The sequence below is a fragment of the Trachurus trachurus genome (genome assembly GCF_905171665.1).
Source record: "Trachurus trachurus genome assembly, chromosome: 20".
Taxonomy (NCBI): domain Eukaryota; kingdom Metazoa; phylum Chordata; class Actinopteri; order Carangiformes; family Carangidae; genus Trachurus; species Trachurus trachurus.
This window is the reverse complement of record NC_139911.1, coordinates 24,903,396-24,928,017: the sequence shown is the minus strand read 5'-3', so window position 1 is coordinate 24,928,017 and position 24,622 is coordinate 24,903,396. Positions and strand designations below refer to the sequence as shown.

The window sequence follows — 24,622 nt, the reverse complement described above, 5'->3', positions numbered from 1 at the left end:
CTCAACCAACGCTACAAAAACCCCAAAAAGTGAAGTGATATTGCTGCTACAAAATGACTAAAACCAATTCAGCTGAAATCACAGCTTGTTTTCCTCCTCAGCTTTATTTCCATCAAGTACATGTTTGTGATTGGAAAAAACCCACTCCTGTTTTTCTGTCTCTCCTGCCTCCATCACTTCAGCAACCCCTCCTCTTCCTCCTCCTCCTCCTCCTCCTCCTCCTCCTCTTCCTCCTCCCTCCATCTTCCTCCAGCAGTTGTCTCTGTGCTCAACAAGCAACACATTCATCCCCTGTAAATCCACACATACACACATATATACACACAGCAGCTGGCACACACACCGCCCGCTTATCTGCTAACACAACTGGAAGTGTGTGTGTGTGTGTTAATGTGCGTGTGGGTAAGAGAGTCCACATATTTGCAGGCTGACAGATACTGTGGTTGGAGAGGCAAGTCCACACACACACGCATACACACACACACACACACACACACACACACACACACACACCACACACACACAGCTGGCCACATCCATAACACTGTGTGTGCTCTGCTTCAACAGGCTGCTGTTCTGGCTCTCTCTTCAGTCTGTCTATCAGAGAGATGCTTCAGTTCAACACCAACTGACTACAACTGCTGCTGCCAAGTGTGTGTGTGTGTGTGTGTGTGTGTGTGTGTGTGTGTGTGTGTGTGTGTGTGTACCAGTCATTCAGACATCTCTCAGACCTGTGGAGCTAAAACTCTTCAGTTCAAAGGCTCCATTAATCAGCAGCTGTTGTGAGAATAGATAGACCGCCACACTTCATTGTTCTCAGGGAGAAATTCATTAATTACCAGCACAAAGTCACATCCACAATGAGTGTGTAACAACAACAGTTCTTTTCTTAAAGGACAATTCCGGTCATTTCAGACCCCTAAATCGTTGTCCTGATGGTCACCCAGTGTTGGTTGGAGCAAAAAACGCCACTAAAATTGATGCAGGCAAACCAGAGTTACCATGGCTACCCGGCACTAGCGATAGCAACAACGCTAACCTATGGGGGCAATTTTTTCAAGACATTACTATCCGATCGCAGAGCGCCTTCTCCCTGCCACAGAAACTAACACTTTGTCCTTGTTGTGATGATTTCTGTACAAAAATAAACGGTGGAGCAGTGCAGTGGTAATGTCCAAAATATCTCTGACTGTTTATTTTTGTAAAGAAATCATCACAACAAGGACAAAGTGTTAGTTTCTGTGGCGGGGAGAAGGCGCTCTGCGATCGGATAGTAATGTCTTGAAAAAATTGCCCCCATGAGATGTTTGATTGTTTTTTGAGTGTTTGTTGTGGTTGAAAGAATTGCCCCCATAGGTTAGCGTTGTTGCTATCCCTAGCGCCAGGTAGCCATGGTAACTCTGGTTTGCCTGCATCAATTTTAGTGGCGTTTTTTGCTCCAACCAACACTGGGTGACCATCAGGACAACAATTTAGGGGTCAAAAATGACCGGAATTCTCCTTTAAGGCAGGAGGAAAACAACACAAGTGAGTGGAGCTAACTGCTACCACTGCTGTGATACCTGCACAGTTCATATCAATGAGTCAGATAAACAGCATGATGATGGACTGAATTACTGCGTCTGCTGCAGCCAACATGTGATATGAATAAACCAGTTCACTGATTACGCGCAAAAAAAATGTACTTGAACCACTTGTGAGAAAGTTCAACTTAAACAACGACGCACAACTCTCAACTCATCACATCTGATTTCTCTGATGAGTGGACTCATTAGTCTCTGATTGGCTCATGTGTGTTAGAACAGACATGCAGGTTTTTGTTGCTGCTTATTTTCTGTTTCAGGTTTGTCACATGAAAATTAACTCTGAAATGACCACACACACACACACACACACACACACACACACACACACACACACACACGCACTGTGCGGTTTATTTAAGTGATAGCGATGGAGTCTCACAACAGTTTGATGAGTGTGCGTCAGTGCAGTGTGTGTGTGGTTGTGTGTGTTGCTTGAGGTCATACACGCTCATACACGCCAAAGCCAGTTTTAGCTCTGGACTTTTTCTTCATCATCATCATCATCATCATCACACACACACAAGAGACAAGAGAGAGAGAGAGAGAGAGAGAGAGAGAGAGAGAGAGAGAGAGAGAGAGAGAGAGAGAGAGAGAGAGAGAGAGAGAGTCATCCTCTATTAAGGTGATAAAGAGCTGTGAGGGTTTACTTCAGACGTTTACTTAGTTTGCACACAGGCAGAGATTGGTGGGGGGGGGGGGGGGGGGGGGGGGGGGTCACACCCAGCTGCTATTGTTGTTGTAACTCCAGCAGCAGCAGGAGGAGGATGAGGAGGAGGAAGAGGAGGAGGTTGTTTTCTCTCAGAGGACATCCACATTAAAGGGGAACTATGCAAGTCCGGTCACTTTTCCTCTGTGTCTCTAACCCTCCTCTCCTCCATGTGCATTTGTTTACCACGAAGCCGGTGAGAAATCAATAAATGGAGCGGTGGATAATGTTACATAACATATATGATGTTACAGAGTGTGTTTGTGTAGTCTTAACCGTCATGAACAAGAGATTACGGGTTACAGAGCGTGTTCGTGTTGCGGTGCAGAGAGGAGAGCTGGGACACCGGGGCGGTGACCAGGTTCTACACTGATGTTACAAGGCTGGTTTTCAGTGAGACGCCAGGTGAAGACAGAGAGCCTCCGTTGTCACGGTAACAAGTCACAAGTCATGTAGTTAAAGCAGAAGTAAGCGATCCGGTGGTTTTAGCTAACTTCTTGTCAGGCGATGCAGTAGCAGTCCCCGCCCTCGTCCCTACATCACCACATTCACGCGCATCCCTTGGCTGCACACACAGAGAGGACCGCCCTTTATGCCGTTCTCTCTCCTCATTGGATAAAGGTTGTAGGATACAAGGAAAGTTTTCTCCTGGGCTTACAGCAGAGCAGAGTGACTGACAGACCCGTGTTTCAGACCAAACACTCTATAGAAGTGATTGCTGTCGGAAGATACAACTATTTAAGACTTATATTAACACAAACATTCACCTTACTTCTGCTTTAACCATCACAATTACTCTGGAGCTTTTTAATGAAGGTAAAAATGTAGCAGAGCCACGGGAGAAATCCTGCTTAGTTCCTCTTTAAACCAGTTACATTTGTAAACATCTTTTCCTCATTGTTTCAGTGTGTGTGTGTGTGTGTGTGTGTGTGTGTGTGTGTGTGTGTGTGTGTGTGTGTGTGTGTGTGATGGAGATCTTATGGTTGAAGCTAATGAAGTGTGTGACAGCAGAAGAAGCAGTGCTGGGATGCTGCTGTGTCATCAGCCAGTCAGTCAGTCAATAGACAGAAAGTCAGTCTGAAAACTGACTCACTATTCATCAGAGTCGTTTAAACAAACACTTTAATACGTTTTAATCTACTAAGATCTGCAGACTAAACAACAATGAAAAAACTATGAGATGGGAGGAGAGTGGGGAGGACAGGAGGAGAGGAAAGAAACAGAGAAAGGGATGGGGGAAGAAACGAGACAGGAAAAGGACAAAAGAAAGTAGACAAGGGAAGGAGGAAGGAGGGAGGGATGAGAGGAAGCTGAAATAAAAGTTTTTCAGAGTTAAACTGGTCAAAACTGGAAAAAGTCTGTCTCCTCGGCAACAACAGCTGTTTAAATTACTAACACACATACACACACGGGACGGGAGGGCTGTAGCCAGCGAGGGCTCTGATTGGCTGAGTGTCTGGCCTTGTACTTTAGTCTGTATCAGAGTGAGAGAGAAGGGAGGAGTAAAGAAAGCAAAAAGTGGGAGAAAAATTTGCAAGGAAGAGAAAGTGACATTAAAAGGAAGTGATGATATGAAGGAGAGAAAGAGGAGGAGACAGATGGGGGAGGAAAGAGGGGAGAAAGAACAAAGAGATGGACAGGAGAAAAAAGTAGGAAAATGGGAGGAAAATGGAAGGAGTTAAAGAGGAAAAACATAAATAAGAGTAGAGGTAGAAATTTTAATACATTAGACTGGGGGGGGGCAGAATGGGGAAAGGAGGGATAAAGCATCAGTAGGAAAGAGGAGGAGGAGGGATGAAGGGGGCAGGAAAAGGAAAGGAGGAGTTGCTGAGGACAGAAGAAGGGGTAAAAGGATTGATAAGAGGCAAAAAGCTAAACCAGGAGAAGAGGCTGAGGGGGGGGGGCAGTATTCAGAGAGAGTTAGAGAGAGAGGAAAAGAAGGAGGGATGAGGAGGGAGGAGAGGAGCAGCATCTCCAGGCCTCAGCTGAACTGCATCATCTAATTACATCTGAGTCTGACATGAAGGCTGAATTCTTCACACACAAAGACGACCTTTATTGTGAAAAGAGGGGGAGTCTCTCTCTCCCCCTCATCCTGTCTTCTCTCCATCACCTCTTTATTTCTCTCTGTTGTATTCTTCTCTTTTTCATTTACATGGAACTTCACGATCGCCTACTTCATCCAAACACATCTTTCTGCTTTTAGCTACAAAGTAAAAAGGGGAAATGTTTTTCACTTGTGTGTGTGGAGTTTAGACTTAGACACACACACACACACACACTGCATGCTCAGCCAGTTGAGCTGGAGCTGTGGATGTTTTACAGCATCTCTTTACAGGGCGAGAGCAAAGGGCTGCTCCAGATAAGCAGTTAATGTGTTACTGAGGGCTGAGGTGGGGGGGTGGGGGGTGGAGGGTGACTTTGACAAAGTCCAACTCTTCAGGCACCAGCGACCTCCGTCCTCCTCCATCCCATTCCCCAGCGCTGACGCTGCCTATCGGTGCTGAAACAACACGGCCGTATCCTTCACTTCCTGTCTGGAGAGGAAGCAGGATGCAGGGGGGGGGACTGAGCATTCTTCAGGCTCTACAGCCCTCCCCTCGCTGAGTGTGATGAGTACACTACCAGTTGGAGAACAACTACAAAGCCAGTTCAAAGCTCTTATTGTGAAAGGCTCCAACAGGTTGGAGCAGGAAACACAGAGCTCGGACTTTATCTACTTGTTTTCTGAGGAAGGGAAGAAAGAGCATGATGACTGCAGTGGAAAATAAAACTGTGTCTTAAAGGGACAGTAGTTTTTACCAGAGAGGATGAGGAAGGTGACAGGATGAAGAGAAAACCAAGAGAGCAGTCAAAGGAAAGTGACGTGGAAAAGAAGCAGGCAGGATGGAGGGGTTGAAAGTGGGAAAAAAGGAGGAGGAGGTGAAAGATGTCTGACAAGAAAATAGAAACTTTGTAAAAAAAAAAAAAAAAAAAAAAAAAAAAAAGGAAAGAGCAAAAGAATGGAGTGGTGAGGATGAAAAACAAGCAGAATGATAGGAGGAAGAGAAGGGAACAAGGAGGAGAAGAGGAGAGAGAAGGATGGTGAAGAAAAACAACAGAGAATCAGAGAGAACTGCAAAACCACCTCCCAGTGTGTGTGTGTGTGTGTGTGTGTGTGTGTGTGTGTGTGTGTGTGTGTGTGTGTAGGGTGTGGTTCTGAGGAGGACCAGGTTTCAGTTGAGTGAAAAGACTCAGAGCCTCTTTGTGTGTCTGCCTCCAGGACAACACACACACACACACACACACACACACACACTTACTGAGGTGCACCTTTGTGTGTTTATTCAAAGGTGTGTGTGTATGTGTGTGTGCGTGCGTGCGTGTGTGTGTGTGTGTCCCACTGAAGCACTTTCCCAGGGGAGGGTTTATTGAAGTTGAATGGGGTTTGGTGGCCACACCCACTACTACTGCAACATCCCCCAGTGCACACACCTGAGTCCCATCCACCACATACACACCTATACAGTAGACCCTCACCGACAAAACACACACTCACACACCGAGGCCCCATCCCCCCAAAACACACACACACACACACACACACACACCTCCCGTTTTAAACCACACCAACAGAACCACATGTGACTTTGCTGATTCTCTTTATGTCACTGACTCAACCAGTCAACTGGCTACACACCATTCAGACAATACTTTGACAATTAATTCAATTGTACTACTTCTTTTAAAGGGACATTGTCGAAAATCGATTATTTCATTTAAAAGTCTGTTTTTCATTAACCAGTAATCCCCCCCATCAACAAAGTGAAGTGTTCCTTTCAGCTCTGAATGAGCCGTTCATATCATTCATATCTCCATGGAGCGGGTAAGCTCGGTGCTGCTGCCATGTGGTGTCTCCATGTTTTTACGTTCAGTGGCAGCGTGACGGTAGGTAACCACGGAAACTGTCGGCTCAGGTGGAGGTGGCGTCTGTGAAAAGTCACCGCGGTAACACAGTGAGGAGGAATGGAGCGTTACACTGATGCTGCATTCACCTGCAGTCGGGCAGACGGCCGTCGCTAACAAACCAGATGTCATTTTAGTCACAGAAGTCCAGAGAAAGCCGGTAAAACGTGGGTCAGGTAAACAATACCACATCACCATGACAACATATTGTCACGTGTATTGTTTTGCCTGGTGCTGCTGACGGACCACTTGTTTACATAGAGGCTTGTTTATACCGTTATGTGCAGCGGCTGTCGTCCGTCTGCCGTCTGCCCAATTTCACGTGAATGCAGCATGAAAAATACCATTGAGTTGCTTGTGATATACAACCACAACACTAGATGGGAGGAATTCCTACACAATGTACCTTTAAGTATTTGATGGTTCCACCATGACAGTAACAGATAAACCAAACACTATCAGTGTGACTATGAGGCTCAGTGTGTGAAGGTTGAGTCTCTGTCCTCAGTCCACAGACAAAACGTCCAGAAACACTGAGATGCATGACAACAAGGTGACATCATGTCCCCATCCTTCAGCCCTCCACATGTCCTCTCTCAGACTATATAGAGACATATTTATTTAATCATCATCACTGTGCGTGTCATCGCTAAATAGTGAGGATGACAACACACACACACACAGCATCAGTTGCAGTCATCAGGTAATCATTAGTTATTATTAGAATAAATGAGTGATCAAAGTAAATCATCATTCAGTATATTAAATTAGCATTGATTATCATCTTCACACAGAGCCGTATCCAAGTAATGATAAACATGATAAAGCTCTCAAGTTTTTAAACTGAGTGAAGCTGGAAATAAGGTGTGTGTGTGTGTGTGTGTGTGTGGGGGGGGGGGGGGGGGGGGGTCAGGGACAACACAGAGTGAGAACAGAGTGTTACTGCTGGTCACAAGGTCACAGCTTCAACAGTAACACTGGGACCATCAGGCTGCTGCTGGAGGAGACCAGGGGACGGGGACGGGGACAGATGAGAAGGATGCTCAGGGAAACATGGATGCTTCAAAAAAAAAAAAAAAAAAAACGTCTGGGGGTGTCACCCCGGCAACGAGGTGTGTCCTGTGTTTGCATAACAAACAATGGTACCTTTTCAGAGGAGGGAGGGGTGGTGCATGTATGTGTGTGTTAAATTGCATGCATGCATTCCTGCCTGTGTGTGTGTGTGTGTGTGTGGTTAGATTACAGCCTTGCTAACAGTCAGATTAACAGGGATTACTCAACCTGGGCCTGTTTGCTCCATTCACATGCTGCTGCTGCTGCTGCTGCTGCTGCTATGACACACAGCTACAACAACACACACTTGGGTTTGCTGTAGACTTGATTATTAAATTATTAGAATTTTTTTTTTTTTTTAACTACAACTACATGATGAACTGTTGCAGGAGGTCAAATCAGAATGTGCAGCAGAGGTTGTGACTGAATGCAGAATGATCCCAACACCCAGAGGAGTTCACATGACATCAGCTCACGTGTTCTGTGTGCAGCTCCGACACTGAAGGCTAGCGCTGCTACATGCAGGAGAAAGTCCAGTCTGACACTGTAGCAGTGAGCAGCTGTTCACTGTGATTCAACTGAAGCTGCAGCGTCGCTCTGCCAGTCAGAGTAGAGGAAACGGACCACACTCTCTCTCCCTCCCACACACACACACACACACAGTGCTGAAGTTGTGATTGCGGTTAAAACTCAATCTACCTGCGTTGATTTACCCGCCATAAAGTTAACTATTTGCATTCTCTCTCCGCCCCCCCTCCCCTCCCCTCCCCCCTCTCTCCAGTCCTGCAGCAGAGCAGCAACCAGCTGACAAAACTGTCAAGTCAGCAAGAAAGGTGAGGGGGGGAGGGGGGAGGGGGGGCAGAGGGAGACTGTCACCCTCCCTTCACAGCCTCCATCATGATTATTGTGTGCGTGTGTGTGTGTGTCACAATGCAGCTGCAGGAAGGTTCCACTGTTCACAGGAACCAAACCTTTGTCTGATACTTGGACTTTTTATTAATTAAGACTTTTCCATCCCTTCTTTTATGGGTTTTTGGTTTGTTATTTGTATTTTCATCTTTCCCACAAACAAAGATGATGATCAATAAAGATAAGTTAATGATGGTTTTTCAGTGACTTATGATGTTTAAAGGGATACGCCAACATTTTTTTTCGTGTCTTGCCTCACTCCTGAGTCCATGACCAGCAGATAGACACCATCCTTTCAACTGTGCGTGCAGTAACATGGGAGATACGCTAATTAGCTTAGCTCAAAAGCTGGAAGTGTATAGGTAGTGTTAGCCTGCCTCCACCTAAAGTCATCAGAGAAACTCTTCAGCAACTCTAAACGGAAACCGGCGGGCCGATCTTGGTCTCAGAGCTGACAAAACTCTCCGGTAAGGCATCTTGAGCAGTCAAATGCCGGTTACGGGACCAGATCGGTCAAAACGGAGGGTTCAAGCAAAGACGCTTTATTTTGGTTCAAGCTACATCGAGGGTAGGTTAGCTTCCTATTTCAAAGTAAAAGCACTTCTATTTTGTGAAAGTAACCGGCAGTGCGTTTGTCACAACGGCTAGCTTGAGTAGCGCCAAATTGAAAACTGGTTTTGTTTTGATGAAACTTTTTTGCTTGACTTTTGGACTTTGGAACAATGTTTCGACTCTTGTGGCTTGATTTGATCCTGTTAACATAAAGCTGCAGATTATTATAGTATACAGTGTTTCCTCTACATTCATTTAGGAGTAGCGGGCCACCATTCCTAAATCCTAGCCGCCGCTCCTTCAATTATTTTTATTTTTTATTTTTTTATTGTCACAAATACACCGCTGCATGTCTCCACCTTCACAGCAGAGTCCTGCACTGGCTCGGGTACTCGCGAGGACTAAGGTAAACTACCAATAACTATCTGGCTCAGTATCTACTCTTTGCAGCTGGATGACGGACCACAGCGTGTTGCAACTCAGGTGACAGAATAACAACAGTCTCAGTGCAGACCAGTGGTCGCTGTTGCTGGTGACGTGTTTTTAAAATTAGCGGGTTTGATTCTCATGTCGGACGTCTTCAATGCTAGTGGAAAAGCAAAAAAAAAAAAACTCATTGTTTCAGTCCGCTGGGCTTATATAAACAACATTGATGATTATTATTGTAGCCCACTCCATTATTACAGGCATCACCTGTTCATCTCAACTGTCCTTGCTGTTGTCTATTTTCCAAACATCATCTTCACCTGTTGACACAAACGGCCACAGGATGAGGAAATCACTCACTTCTGTGCCTCATCAAAATAAAATGCTGTAGAACTTCTGCATTCTTTATTTTCCAGAACAGGAACACAAAGCTAATGTTGCTATTGTTTTTTTATTTCCTGTGAAACACTTCATTTTGCAGAGTGGACTTATATAAATAAATATGAGCCGAGCCAACTGATAAACGAGGTGAGCTGAGTTTTATTTTGGCGGGATGACAGGATGTTGTGTTGTGTGTGCAGCAGCTTGATGAAGGTGTGTCTGTCTGAGCGGCGCTGATGGACGGATGGACGGATGGACGGATGGACGGACGGACGGCAGAGGAATGAAGCAGAAACGTCTCCGAGTGGAGACAGACCTGTTGTTTGGGATGCCAGCAGAGTGGCACTGTGTGTGTGTGTGTGTGTGTGTGTGTGTGTGTGTGTGTGTGTGTGTGTGTGTGTGTGTGTGTGTGTGGGTGTGGTGAGAGTGTCTTGCTGATAAGCAGCTTGTGGAGCCAACTACCACAGCATGGGAGTGTGTGTGTGGATATCAGCCATTATACACACACACACACACAGCCACCTTCACCCTGTTTGCAGCAAATAAAGCCGTATTTACTGCCAGTCCAAAGTCCAGCAGCTCGGCTGTGAAAGAATGTCACAACGGATGGAGGGAGGAGGAGGGGGGATGGGGGGAGGAGGAGGGATGGAGGGGGGGGGGGGTATCTTAGAGGAGGAGAGGAGAGGGGGAGGAGCTGCTGAGATGAAAGGCAGGATGAGGAGGATGCTCACACAGACTTATCTCAGAGCTGCTTTATGATTTTATGTGTTTAGGACCAACCTGCTGCTGGTGACACTTAAAGGCACAGTTCAACCTTTCACAACTTTCACTTCTCTTTTTCACAGAGAGATTGGTGAGAAGACCGATGCCACTCTCACGTCTGGATGTTATCAAACTAGAGACGGCAGCTGCTTCTGATGTTCACACATCTCACAGAGTCGGAATTCAGTCTAGAGCTGCAACAATTAATCAAACAATAATCGATTATTAAATTAATCGTCAACTTTTTTGATAGTCGAATTATCTGTTAGAGTAGTTTTTTAAGAAAAAAAGTCAAAATTCTCTGATTCCAGCTTCTTAAATGTGAATATTTCTGGTTTCTTTGTTCCTTTATGACAATAAACTGAGTCTCTCTTTGGTTGTGTGGACAAAACAAGACATTTGAGGACATCGTTATGGTCAAACTTGGCTACAGTGCAAACCAGGACAGCTCAGAATTAATTAGGCAAAGTTATAAAAAGCATGATCCCATCACTAACGGCATCTGTAAAGCAATTTGTGGCAGCACTTCCCTCAGATAATCATTCAAACTAATACTTCATAATCATGTGACCAAATAAACATCCTGCTCACTTGTTCACTCAGAAAGAGGGGGAGCAGAGGAGCAGCGGAGAGCAGCGGAGAGGAGAGGAGAGGAGGAGGATGGAGGGGTTAACGGGAAGTGAAGCAGCCTCTCATCAGGAGAGCAGAGGAGGAGATGGAGGAAGTGGAGAAACAATAGCTTCTCTCTGTCCTCGGTGTGCTGTTGGTCCATGTGAAGCCTTTATCATCAGAGACAGGCTGACGTAAGCAGCAGGGATGTTGTTCATCCTCTGCTACCCAGCTTCCAGGGAAGTTTCAACAACTCCGGAAAAAAAAAAGTGTCATCACGGGTCGATATCTGCGTGGGAAGAGTCATTTTTTTCATTCAGAGTCAGTTTAAAGGGTGAATAATGCTGAGGCATTAGTTTGCTCCAAATAATCACAGTAACACGACTCAACACAAGGACCGATCTCTTCTTATAATCTCTTAAAGACAGAACACAGAGAAAGAGATTCACCAATATGTTCTTACGAAAGATCTTAGATCTAAAATTAAGACGTTTATAAGAAAGCTCTTAAGTGCAATTCCTCAATATTTTCTTAAGATTAAGAACAGTCATTTTTTAGGAATTTCTTAATTTTCCTACTTAAGAACTTCTTAAAATATGTCACTGCATTGTATTGTATCATTGCACGTGCCATTTTAAGACAGGTTAAGGTTGTCTTAAGAAAAAAGTAAGGAATAAATTTGAGAACTTTGATTTTAAGAATACCATTTATTCTTACGTTTTTTCTTCAGAAGAAACTTACGAAGAAAGTTGAGAAAATACTTAAGAACTTTTTTGGAGAATATGACTTCTTTTTTTTCTTCGCAAGACTTAAGTTAAGAAAAAAAATGACACTGAGTTTTGTGAATCTGGCCCCAGAGCTGTGTGAGTGTTAACTCATCAGGTCAAGGCCAGAGTGGAACACAGCTGCAACTGAAACATAGTGAAAGTTTCTCCTGTCCTGTTCACATGAGCCACAGGAGGATTCAACACCTCCATCCCAACACTGGTCTGACACACACTCAGCACAGAGGAAGAAATCCTGTCAGAGTGAGGAACACAGCTTCATCCTCGGCCTAATGAACTACTGTTACAGCAGCAGCCATTACAAGCAGGACGTTAGGGAAAGGACAGACAGAATGAGGACTAATAAGTAGATAGTTAGAGGCCGGACATCACAGCTGCTCTTCTGTCTGTCACTCAGAGACAAACCCACTGGATCAATACACATCCATTCAGACCTGCATCGGTTACAGCTGCAACTTCTGACTCTGAGTCTCCTTCATGCAAACCAGCTGACAGCAGTGATGTGCAGCTCCCAGCCAAACAGAGGATTGTAATATTTACTCATCTAACTATAGAGTATTCATGGCTATATAAAGACGGTGGTCTGTGTGTGTGTGTGTGTGTTGTGTGTGTGTGTGTGTGTTGTGTGTGTGTGCGCGCGCCTACCAATATAACTGAGCTGCCTCCAGCCTAAATTTAAACCCAATGATGAGACCACAAGGCAGATCTGGTGGGTTCTGTGTGTGTGTGCGTGTGTGTGTGTGTGTGTTGATACCAATCCTACAGAAACACATGGGAGGAGACCCATCAGAAGACACGCAAAACTCTGTGTGCGTGTGCGTGTCCTACTTTAGTGCTATTCATCCCAGGTTTCACATTACACTCTTCCTCCACTCGTCTCTGTCAGGACTTGGTCTTCACTCTGGAGCCGACACCATGCGTATTGATCCCTGCATTGATAACCAGACTACAGCCTTAGCTGGTCAAAAAAAAAAGTTATTTTCTATCAATCTGATCACTGCCACAGAACCTTTAAGTTTTAAGTTTAAGGATTTAAAAAAATGAGTATAGTTGCATCTGTTGCTCAATTAATCAATTTATTGCTACAGTTCTCACTCACAAGACATTGTAACAAGAGAGCATAACTATTAGATTGATGTTCCAGTTGTTTTCTATGACAGATGGAGAGTTAGCGCGTCCTTATTGGACGAGGAAGACTCAGGTAAGGAGACAATGAGGACTGTGTCACGAAAAATTTACTGAATTTCCTCATAAAAGCTCTGAGCGACCAATCAGCTGTCTGATCCACCTGTGACTCGCCTCCAAACCCACACACACACACAATGAGCATCTTCCTGACTCAGCGCTGGCTATGGTCAGTTGTAGCCTATGTTGTCCCATTATCCACTAAACAAAAGCACTACGATTTTTAAATAGTAATAATCAGCCAGTATCAGTGATTGTTGCCATGGTAACACCGGCCTTGGCCCAAGTTAGCCTGGGGGTTAGGTGTCTAATGTCTCTGACCTGAAGTGAGTCAGTGTGTATTATTGTGATGCACAGTGGGAGTCAGATGGAGACTGGAGCTCCAGGTCTGCAGGTCTCTGTGGAGGGGGGGTGGGGGGTTGGGGGGTGGGGGAGGGTAATGAGCCATTTGGTCCAGACAGAGGTGTTATAGTTTGACTCTCCCACCCATCCCCCCACACTTCATCCTCCTCCTCCTCCTCCTCCTCCTCCTCCTCCTCCTCCTCCTCCTCCTCCTCCTCCTCCTCCTCCTCCTCCTCCTCCACACCTCTGTGTCTACATCAGTGTGTGGCCCCGCCCAGACCAGACTCAGCCAGCTGCATCTCCACCCTCATGAGGACTACGACTCTGGAACTGGTTTTTAAACCACTGAAGAAAGTCTCTGACTGCACTTCAGCAACTTCCTGTTTCTCTGCTTTGGTCACATGAGCAAGTTTCAGTGAATATTCACTGATTCATCTCCTCATCCACCGCTCGGCCAGCAGCTTTTTAAAACCACTATCTGAGAACCCTAGACTTCTCCAAGTGTCACCAAACATCTGGAAATGTTCCGTTTGTCACACAAGTAATGATAATAATTTGATCTAAATAGCACCTTTCATTCATTGCATTCACTTCAAAGCTCTGGAAATGACATCTGACAAGTCACATCCTGATGCTGCAACACCTTCTACTGATCAGCGCTGCACAGCTCATCTACATCACAACACGGTCCGCTGCAGCATCCAAGTCAAAGTCAGATGTGTCGTAACACTGTTGTGCACTGTTAGCATCAAGTGTTGACAATGCAAAAAAGGACCAGTACAACTGAAAAGCTAAACAATCTAGATAAACTGCAATCTGAAGAGGTCAGGTTGAATGTAGAAAAGCTTTTATCATGTCAGCTGTGGACAGAGGACACCTGCAGGACGACGCCCCATGTGTGAGGATCACAACTCATGTTCCAGAAGTCAACTTTCACCCCAAACCCCCAGCCTCCCTCCACCTCCTCCACACCTTTCTGAGCTGTGTATTAACCCTCCTCCTGTCAGTTGGGGGATGGAACATAATCTTATCTAAAACAGGCGGCTCTATTAATAGAGGCCGGGCACACAGAGAGGCAGAGAGGCAGAGAGCTAGCCATGTTAACCTTCTGTGGGGCTGATGGCTGTCGCTGTGTGTTTAGGTGTTGCTGATGCACAGACACACCGACACATATCTGCTGTGTTGAGCTCTGTGATCTGTGGCTGCTGCCTCATCTGATCGGCTCTGATTGGCTCTGCTGTGCTCATCACAGAGCAGCAGCCAACCCTCAGCCGGCGCTCAGGTCACATGATGCAGGAGTCAGGGATGTCACCATTACTTGTTTTCATAATCTTAATTAATTAATCGTGGTATTAAACGCCACAATTCATTCATTGTAAAGATTCCTAAATACTGTTACTTTCCCAAAAAGATGATGTTGGAACCTTATCGGCAGATGTGGGCAAAAAATAAAGGTAAATGCTCCGACACTGGTCCATTAACTAACACAACACTGAATTGGTAGCAATTTAAATGTTAGCATGTCATTTTAATTTAAAAAAAAAAGCTAAACAAAACAAAAAACGATTAAAATAAACACAAACATTTAGTATAGATGACAATTTATGACCTGAATATTTCAAACACTTCCCCTGGGGATTAAGAATTGGTCATATATTAATAGATACTTGAAATATTTTGTGTAAACAATGAGTAATGTAGTTATATTTTGACTAATTTGATTTTACACATTCCTAGTGTTGTGAAATTAAAGCATCCGGTGGTTTTGTCTAACTTCCTGTCAGCAGATGGAGTTAGCGGTCCCCGCCCTCGTCCCTACGTCACCACATTCACGCGCATCCCTTGGCTGCACACACAGAGAGGACCGCCCCTTTATGCCGTTCTCTCTCCTCATTGGATAAAGGTTGTAGGATATAGGGCTGACCCAAAAAAAATCGAAGCTTCATAACACCGTGATTATTTCTCTGACAATAATCGTACCAAGAAAATGTATAATGGTGACGTCCCTATGCAGGACTCACCACAAACGCTTGAAACGCTTTTTCCCTACTTCACCCACTGATGAATGAGATGATATTCTCTCCAGTTCATCCTCCACATACTCATCACAATGCTGATGATTAACTAGGAGCAGAAGCAGAGACAGCTTCACACAGCCGTGATGCTACCACACACCTCAGCTTCTTCTGATCACACACACACAGAGCTCGTAATCTGACACAAACTGTGGAAATCAACAGCTGAGAGTGTGTGTGTGTGTGTGTGTGTGTGTGTGTGTGTGTGTGTGTGTGTGTGTGTGTGTGTGTGTGTGTGTGTGTGTGTGTGTGTGTGTGTGTGTGTGAGATAAAGGAGGTTAATGTGTCGCAGAGGGCGTATGAGATCTTTTAATTAGCTGCTTCACTTGCGTCCCTGTGGACACAACTGTCCCACTGAGACTCCCCATTAACTCACACTCCTACTCATTCATTCATATTGTTTGTACACACACACACACACACAGAGGACTACCCTGTAATTATCACCATGTTGCCGTTTAATACAAAAAGAGCAAAATACCTTCTCTATATGAAATCCTTTAAAAAAAATGTTTTATTCACTTGATGTGTTTATTTGTACTCCTCCTCAGCTTCATTATTAACCTGATTCATTGAAATTAATACAATTATTTTTCTGTCATTTTGGTTTTATTTTGTAGAAAAACTACCAGCAATGACACTGAAGTATTTCATCACAGTTATATGAAAATGAAGGTAATTCATATTTAGTTTTTTTGTCTTTCACATTTCATTTCATCTGCTTATATTTTTAAATGTTTAATATTGACTATTTTAATGTTTAGTTTTTAATGTTCAATGTTTCATGTTGTTTCTTATCTCCTGTGTTGCTCTCCCTTATTGTTCCTTTACAGTGTCTTTGAGTTCCTTGAAAAGCGCTTTAAAATAAAGTGTATTATTATTATAATATTAAAGTATGTCAAATATTAATTTGTGTTCAAATAGAACAACAAAACTTCTAATCAGTCCTGCATTTGCTTTAATATTTGACTTTTTTTGTTTTGTTTTCAAAATAAAATATAGATACCTTTAACATATGTTTGTTAATTTAAAAGAAAAGTGTAATAAATCAAACTGTCAAATCCATCAGAAGTGAACAGAATGACTGAGAGTCTGGGACCGTTGGTTGGTTTTCACTTTGATCAGCTGCATAGAAGCAAAAACAACCATCGGTCCTTCATGCTGCATCATGCCTTTACATGACTGGAACTGCAGGGTGTGTGTGTGTGTGTGTGTGTAGGGTGTGTGTGTGTGTGTGTGTGTGTGTGTGTGTGTGTGTGTGTGTGTGTGTGTGTGTGTGTGTGTGTGTGTGTGTGTGTGTGCATGCGTATTCATTTCCCACAAGAAACACTCACAATGGAGGATGCCGCGTTGCATAAGACACTCTTTGTGTGCGTGAGTGTGTGTGTGTTTGAGTGTGCGTGTGTGTGAGAGTGGGACACATCATTGACTACATCATCGGCTGTCAGCATTTTAAAATGTCCGCCACCACAGAAGAAGAAAAGAAGAGCTCTGACAGCTGTTGATCTGAGTCAGAAATAAAGTTGATATGAAATGTTATTTTCTGTTCACATAATCAATAGATGATGGCAGCCTGCTCCCCACAGACTCCATTAATACAGGACCTGCAGCAGTAGTTAAGGCAATAACTGTTTCCATAATCAAATGATGGTTGTGATTATAGTTGAACATTTTATTACAGCTGCTCCAACATGAGAGGATTTCAGATTTCTCTTCTGCATCACAGTTCACTGACTGTATGTGCTGGGTTTGAACTGATGGTTCAACTAATGCAAACAGTTTGATTAATCAACTGACTGATTGTAACAGAGTGCAAGATGATATCACTGTTTGTGTCAAATTATTCAAATCATAAAAGTCATCATTCAATATAACAAAGGGAATGGAAGAGGAGGAGTTTGTCAAGTCTGAGTACATGAACCACAACTTTAAATATCAGACAATTATCAAAACAGGTGGCAACTCATTTTCTTTTAAAGTGACAGATTGATTCATCGACCACACGTAGTCCAGTCAGCCCATAGAAGCTGAACAGAGTGAGGTGACCGGTCTGGGTGCTGATTTTCTGATTAAAAGGGGGAAAGTAGGGTCACACACACACACACTCCTCATCCACTTTGATGTCTTGATTAACACCCCTCCCTCCATCTGCACACACACACACACACACTGCCTGCACGAAGAGTGGAAGGACGACTCAAAGTTTCCCCCTCAGCAAGAAGAGAGAGAGAGAGAGTGAGAGTGTGAGAGAGAAAAGGGTAGAGGGCGAGAGAGAGAGAGAGAGAGAGAGAGAGAGAGAGAGAGAGAGAGAGAGAGAGAGAGAGAGAGAGAGAGAGAGAGAGAGAGAGAGAGAGAGAGAGAGAGAGAGAGAGATCTGCGCCTGTCACCGAGGGCCCAGCTCGGCCTCAGTGTTGAATTTCGTAATGGAATGCTAACTGCTCATCCGGATCTCTCCTCCTCCTGCTCCCGACTGAAGAGGAGGAGGAGGAGGAGGAGGAGGAGGAGAGGAGGACCAAAGACAGCAGGAATATCTGCTTTATCTGCCAATCACCAAAAATCGTTACATTTTAAAATCTACAAAAGTAAAGTAGGATGAACGTGCCTTCTACTCTCCACCAAGGCCTTCACATGCAGCCACAGATGAATAGGAATGTTATGGAGCACGTTAGAGTCTGCTGTAGAGAGACTGATCAAGCCACTGCACTGTGATAACTACAAACACACTAAACATCCATAGCTATGCTATATCGCTAATAGTTTAGGGGATGAAGTCAAATCAGATCACAAAAATATATAAATGAACAATAAATGTGCTGTAAGACTGTCTCTTTATCTATGTGGTAAAAAACAACAACAACAAAAAAACACTGCATACATTTGAATTATATAGGAATTCTACATTAAATAAAGTAAAATTAATAATTTAACTCCAAATAAATCACATACTGTATTAGTCTACTTGCCAACAATGAGTACCCGGAAATGTTGAGTACCCCAAAGTTTTATGTTAGAAATATATAGTATGGGTCCCCAGTATTCAGAAACTGCCGGATGCTAACTTATATATATTGGGCAATTAGCATAACTGACATAATTAGCATAAATTAGCATACTTTGCCTATATGGGCAATATTTCAACAAAATTGACTTGGCTGATCTGGGCAATATTGGAGTGGTTTTAGGGGTTATTGATGATGCTGAATCCATTTCTGACATTTTCAAATTTCAAAATGGCTGTCTAAACCGATGACCAGATTTTGAAATCCATCAAAATCGGCCCACTGGCGGTTAAAATCTGGTCACTTCCGGTTTAGACAGCCATTTTGAATTTTGAAAATGTCAGAAATGGATTCAGCATCATCAATAACCCCTAAAACCACTCCAATATTGCCCAGATCAGCCAAGTCAATTTTGTTGAAATATTGCCCATATAGGCAAAGTATGCTAATTTATGCTAATTATGTCAGTTATGCTAATTGCCCAATATATATAAGTTAGCATCCGGCAGTTTCTGAATACTGGGGACCCATACTATCTATTTCTAACATAAAACTTTGGGGTACTCAACATTTCCGGGTTCACAATGGGGCCCTATGGGCTGGCAAGTAGACTATATGTGCAAGCTCATGCATTTAAAATGATGTTACACAAACAGATAACGGTGATGTTTCTGTTAAGATAGTAGCCTAATCATGCTCATCTAGACTGTTGGATTTCTAATCTCTAAATATGGATTCTGCTGGGGTTAAAGTTATCATTATTGATCACAACAAACACAATGGAATCCCCCCTTTTAATATCATAGTAACAATGGCTGTAAATTCTGTCTACTCTGAACTCACATTTGACTGTCAAAAAGGTGTTTAAAAGTTATTATGGATTATAAAACACAGTAAAGTTGTACAAAGTCACTGTGAATTTACTGCTCATTGCATCACAAAGTAAAAGCTGCTATAAAAGATGCTAAACGTCTATCAGTTCACATGTAAATAAATACCATGAGCGCACTTTCCATTCCCACATGCATCCTGAAGGAGTTCAACATGTAACAAAGTTGGATAAAGTTACTGCAGAGTAGACTGACTGTCAGCTACAAGCCCGACATGTTCATCAACTGGAACTTGTAAGTCGGGTCTGAGTTCCACAGCAGGGAGGTGGAGAGACATGGGCGAGCACGGGGAGGGGGAGAGGGGGGGTAAAATCCCTAGCAACCATTATCTCTCCAGTTCAGCCCTGAGACAGAGAGGAGAAGCCCACCAGCTCATCTCTGTTCCCGAAGAGTCAAACAGCCACACTCAGCCTGTCCATCAATCATTGACCCGGATCACTGATAACAAAGTCTCTTTGACACAGTAAAAGCACATAATTAGATTTAACCGCCGCGGCAGCATCCTCCACCGTGTACCAACACGGAAAGAGCCACGGCGAGGCTAACGGCTACGCTAGCCGCTAAAAAAGTTGATAAAGTCGACGGTGTGGGCTCACAGTGGGGCTCAAGTGTCTAAATTAACCGTGAGTTAACGTTTAAAATGGAAGCAGGGGATGATGTCGAAAGACAGAAAAGAGAGAGCAAGGAGAGGAGGGGGAGGAGGAGGAGGAGGAGGAGGAGGTGGATGCAACAGGCGTCACGTCGATGCTGCTGCTGCTGCTGCTGCGCCGCGTAACCGGAGACGGTGGAAAAGTCTCCGAAACGAGGCGAAAAGTCCCCGAACAGCAGCAGAAACACAGAGACGTCGAGCAGCTCTGCGCTGAGAGCTGCCTCGTTGTAGCGCTGCTTCACTTTACTCATCAACACTGGTCTATTTCGCCTTAAAATTGTCTGGGCAAGGTCACGGCAGTGGTGTCAAGCCGGCCGCCGTACGACAGAAAGCGACAGGAAACGCAGCGATTTCCCCTTCAAAATAAAAGTCCCATTAGGCTCATCTACACGAGTAGCCTATATACTTAGTCTAATATATGGAAAGACTATCTCACTTCAGGATGAGTTTTGTTTACTGATGCTCTGACGTTTACAACAAGGCTCATTCCACTAGTGACTATTATTGTTGTGTTTTAATCAGTTGAGGCAGGTTTAAAAGCAGAATCAGCTAATACTCCATGTTTCCAGCTGCTCAACTGCGATTTGTTGCTTAGCAAACACAATGTTTAGTGGACATGTTGGGATAAAACAAGCAACCTGACTAGGCTATATTTCCAGACAGCTGAATGACATATTCAGATGCTTTGTAGCCTATCCAGTAACATTTAGTTTACGAAGCTGATAAAAACTGGAACTTTGACTTTACTGTTATGAGAGATCACAGTTAGACAAACTACTACATAAGAAAAGTAAGATCATTTACAACAGGTGGTGTAAAATAAAATGTAGGCCTAATGCTCACAAAACTCTCTCAGATGGTTGTATATTTTCTACATGTCTGAATCTGCAAAGAGAATCAGAGCCCATCAACCAAGTAATAACTCAAGCGCACACACTTCACGTTTCAGCTCGCTAACGTGTTCATCAACAGGTGGTTTTTGTCTGAACGGACCGACAGGAAGCGGTGCTGGTGTTTGCCGTTGGCTTGACGGCGGTGTCTGGTAGCTTTACACATGGCCACTAACAGCGAGGCTCCGACCAAAGTGCACCCGAGATATGGATGCTCGACTCCGGCGGGTAGCAGACTTTGAACCCCCTCCTGCCACCCTCCCCGCGGGGTAAAACCACCCAACAACAGCCCCTAATGTGCAAACGGGAAGTAAAGTTGCACCAAAAGTCGACAAAACAAGTTGTTTGTTAAAATAAGCCAAAGTACGTGAATGAGGAAGAGACTGGGGTTGAATTCCACCGCTTGGATGCGCATCAAACTAGGAAGCAACACGGAGAGGAGAGAGAGAGAGAAAAAAAAACTTCTTATCCCTCCCCAACCGAGTCCACATCTCACCTTAAACTTTACTTTTACAGCCACAACAAGTCCAAACTCTCTCCCCAGAACCGACACACAACTCGGACAGCGATAAAAGCGAGAGAACAGAGCTAGAAAAGCACCAAAATACAACGATGGAGAGGGTAAAAAAAGCAGACTTACGCTTGACTTTGTTGGGGTTGGGCTGCTTGCGCCGAGACATCGTGGCGAGGATGATGATGATGGTGGTGGTGGTGTTGGTGGGGGCGAAGATGATGATGATGATGATAAACGGCGGTGATGGATGATAAAGGGGGATGAAGAAAAAAAAAAGAAGGGAGAGAGAGGCTGCAACTCGCTCCGGAGAGGAGAGGAATCAAAATGGCGTTTCCGAAGGGATGTGCAAACTTGGACAAACTTTACTCCGGCTTCTCCTCCTCCTCCTCCCCTCCCCTCCCCTCCCTTCCCTCCTCCACAACCTCCTCCTGTACTGCTTCTCTTCCTCCCTCTCTCTCCTCTCACCGAGGAAAGAGAAAAAAAAACTCCAGGAAAGAAGAGAGGAGAGTGTTTTTCTTCTCAGTTGTTTTTCTTTTAATTCTTCTTCGGACTCCCAGCTATCTCTTTCTCCCCCCTCTGTGTTTCTGCCTCGGTGTGTCTCGATGTCTCTCCCTCTAAACCTGATAAGTAAAGCTCATCACGTGTTGTCTCGGTCTCCAGGGGGACGTGGCCACCAAGCATCTCTCGCGCACACCGAAAGAGACGTTACCGCGTTACTTTCCCTGGTAACGACCTGTTAACACATCAGCAGCCGTGATGGAGGAAGAAATAATCCCTTTAGTCGATCCCGTTAAAGGCCAGAGAGATTACATTTTCACAACAGCTCCATTATTTACGCTAGCATCACTCTCATTTGTTTCCTACCGTTGTCGCGCAACAACTGCGCATCAACTACCAAACTGTGTGCTCCTGCACGACTTTAAATCAACTTCCAACCCACAAATTATCACCTCAAAGTCTATTTAAACACAACTAAAACGGTACTCCATCACTGTTAACTCGCTAAAAGTAGGCTTGGAAAATTGGTTTTAGTTTCTCTTTTGTTTATTTCTTAGATACAACGCGGTACCGACGTTAGTTTCATTAGTTGCACTTTGTTTTTAAAAGTAACAAAAGAAACCATCCGCGCTGTGGGCTTCCCCACTCCCTCAGTCAGTCACACTGCAGCCTACAGTCAGCTGCCGCACCTATCGCGAGGACTGATGAGAAGAAGGCGCGGGGGAAGTTGCACATATCGCGGGCTTTGGAGAAGAGGGATGCCCAGCGCCAGCCTCTGAGGAGACGGTGTGGACTGCTGCTCGTCCTGTAGGGAGGTGTTGCTGAAGTATCCAACTGATGTTAGCATCCACAGCTAGGCTAGGCTACCTCTGTGTGGATTCAGGCAACCTATGCAATAAAGTAGCTACTCATTCCTTTATTGGATTAGTTCAATTCAGGAGCTATCTAAGGTTACAAGTCTTAACATTATTATTAAAAACAAGTAGGCTAAAGCAACACAAAAGCACAATAATTTGAAAGTAAAAAAGTCTATCTTAAAAGTTCAAATGTAAAATGGCAGTGTAGCCTACAGGAAAAGTCAAAAGTAAAGTAAATCTACCTTTAGATTAAAGTAATTCCACCTTCTGATCTGAGCTGAGACCTTAAACCATGAAGTAAAGCAAGAGATGCTTCAAAGCTTCCTCTGAATAACTTACACTTCTACCTGAGCTGCAACTTTCCACAGCCGTGCAGCAGTGATGAGGATGTGGTGTGTGTGTGTGTGTGTGTGTGTGTGTGTGTGTGTGTGTGTGTGTGTGTGTTTATGACATAAATGCCGACAGCAGCAGTTCTATGCCCGTGCTCTCGGCTCAGACTGAACTCCAGCCACTGAAGCTGAAAACTAAATTTAAACCCTCTCTGACTTTCATTGTTAAATTTAGTGTGAGCGTCCGACTCCTCGCTCGCTGCATGTCGAGTTCCTCTCCCACATTCCTGTCGGCCCTCCATCTCCAGATACAGACCCCTCCCCCTCCCCCTCCTCCTCCTCCCATCATCCCCTGCTGGAGAGAGGAGCACACAGGCATCTCTCCTCCCATCACACCCCTCCTCCTCCCCAGCAGGCGGCTGCAGCAGAGCAGGAAGAGCCTCTGTCTGTCCCGGCCTGGTTCAGCCTGTTGCTGATGAAGGAAGGAGGAGGAGGAGGGAGGAAGAGAAGGAGGAGGGGGCCTGATGGGAGGATTTGGGTGTTACCAGCAGTTTGGTCTGTGGGTAAATAACTCAAAAAAGAGTAGTTCACTTTTATTTAGGAGCCTCTTTATGTCCTGTAAGCTGTTTCAGCATTTTGTAAAGCACACATTCTCAACACACAGTTTAAAGTTACTTTACTATTTCTGTACTAGAAATACAGTAGCCTATCTGACTGCTATAGTTATCAGTTACTTCACCCATTAGTGCAGACCTGTGCATTAATATTCTGTCCAGCAGTGTAAGGTATAATAATAATTCTGGGTTACTACTGTGATGGACATTTCTCAATGTTTTCCCCTAAAACCATAGAGTCAAAGCAAAAAGTGAAGTAATTACAACTTAAAATCTTGAAAAGTTAAGTAAAAAGAAAAAAAAAAGTAAATTAGAACCAACTTAAAATGAAGCAAAAATGCTAAGTAAGTCAATTTTGCTCCACAAGTGGTAAAAGTTTTTGTTTCATCTGACCTGTAACTGGTGCAACTGCAGCGAGTTTAAAGCTGCTGGTGAGATGGGAAGGCTCCGATAGACACAAAGCTGTGTGTACTGTTGACAGATGACATAAAGAAAGGAACTCAGTGGAAACATCCACAGGCTGCAGCAGGAACACACACAAACGCTGGTCTCACTGTAGTTATGAGGATACTCATTGCATTCCCATAGCTTGACTTTTCCAAACCTTAACCATCACAACTAAACTCTCAACCTGTTCCTAACCCAGTTGTAACTGTCATACAGCACTTTGAATGTAACATTGTCATATCTTGAAATTACAGCAAAAATATTTCCATTATACAGAGTCATGTGTTTCCCTCAGGAGCCAGTGGAGCTGAGATTCCTTAGGTGGACAAAAACAAGACAAAGTGCAAAGTGAATATTAGACTAAGTATGTATTTGAAACACCTGCACCTGCTTATTCATGTATTTATCCAATCAGCCAATCACGTGGCAGCTAAAACCCTGTAGATATACAGTACATCAGGAGGTTCCATTCATTTCCACATCAAACACTAGAATAAAAAAAAAAAGTGATCTCAGTGAGTTTGAGATTGACATGACTGTTGGTGTCAGACAGGTTGGTTTGATTATGTCCATGTTGATGAGAGGTCAGAGGAGAATGAACAGACTAGTTGGAGCTGAT

The 24,622-nt window shown here is 44.1% G+C and overlaps 1 protein-coding gene across 2 annotated transcripts in view; it reads right to left on the bottom strand.

The window, feature by feature from the left end:
* Positions 1-21,865, bottom strand: part of rreb1a (ras responsive element binding protein 1a) — a 70,913-nt gene extending 49,048 nt beyond the window's left edge. For both annotated transcript variants that reach the window (XM_083995805.1, XM_083995804.1), the window contains exon 1: positions 21,385-21,865. Coding sequence is in view for 1 of the 2 variants with exons in the window: in XM_083995804.1 (XP_083851930.1) it covers positions 21,385-21,424 (40 nt within the window). In the remaining variant the exon portion in view is untranslated. The remainder of the gene's footprint in view (positions 1-21,384) is intronic.
* Positions 21,866-24,622: the final 2,757 nt, after the last annotated feature.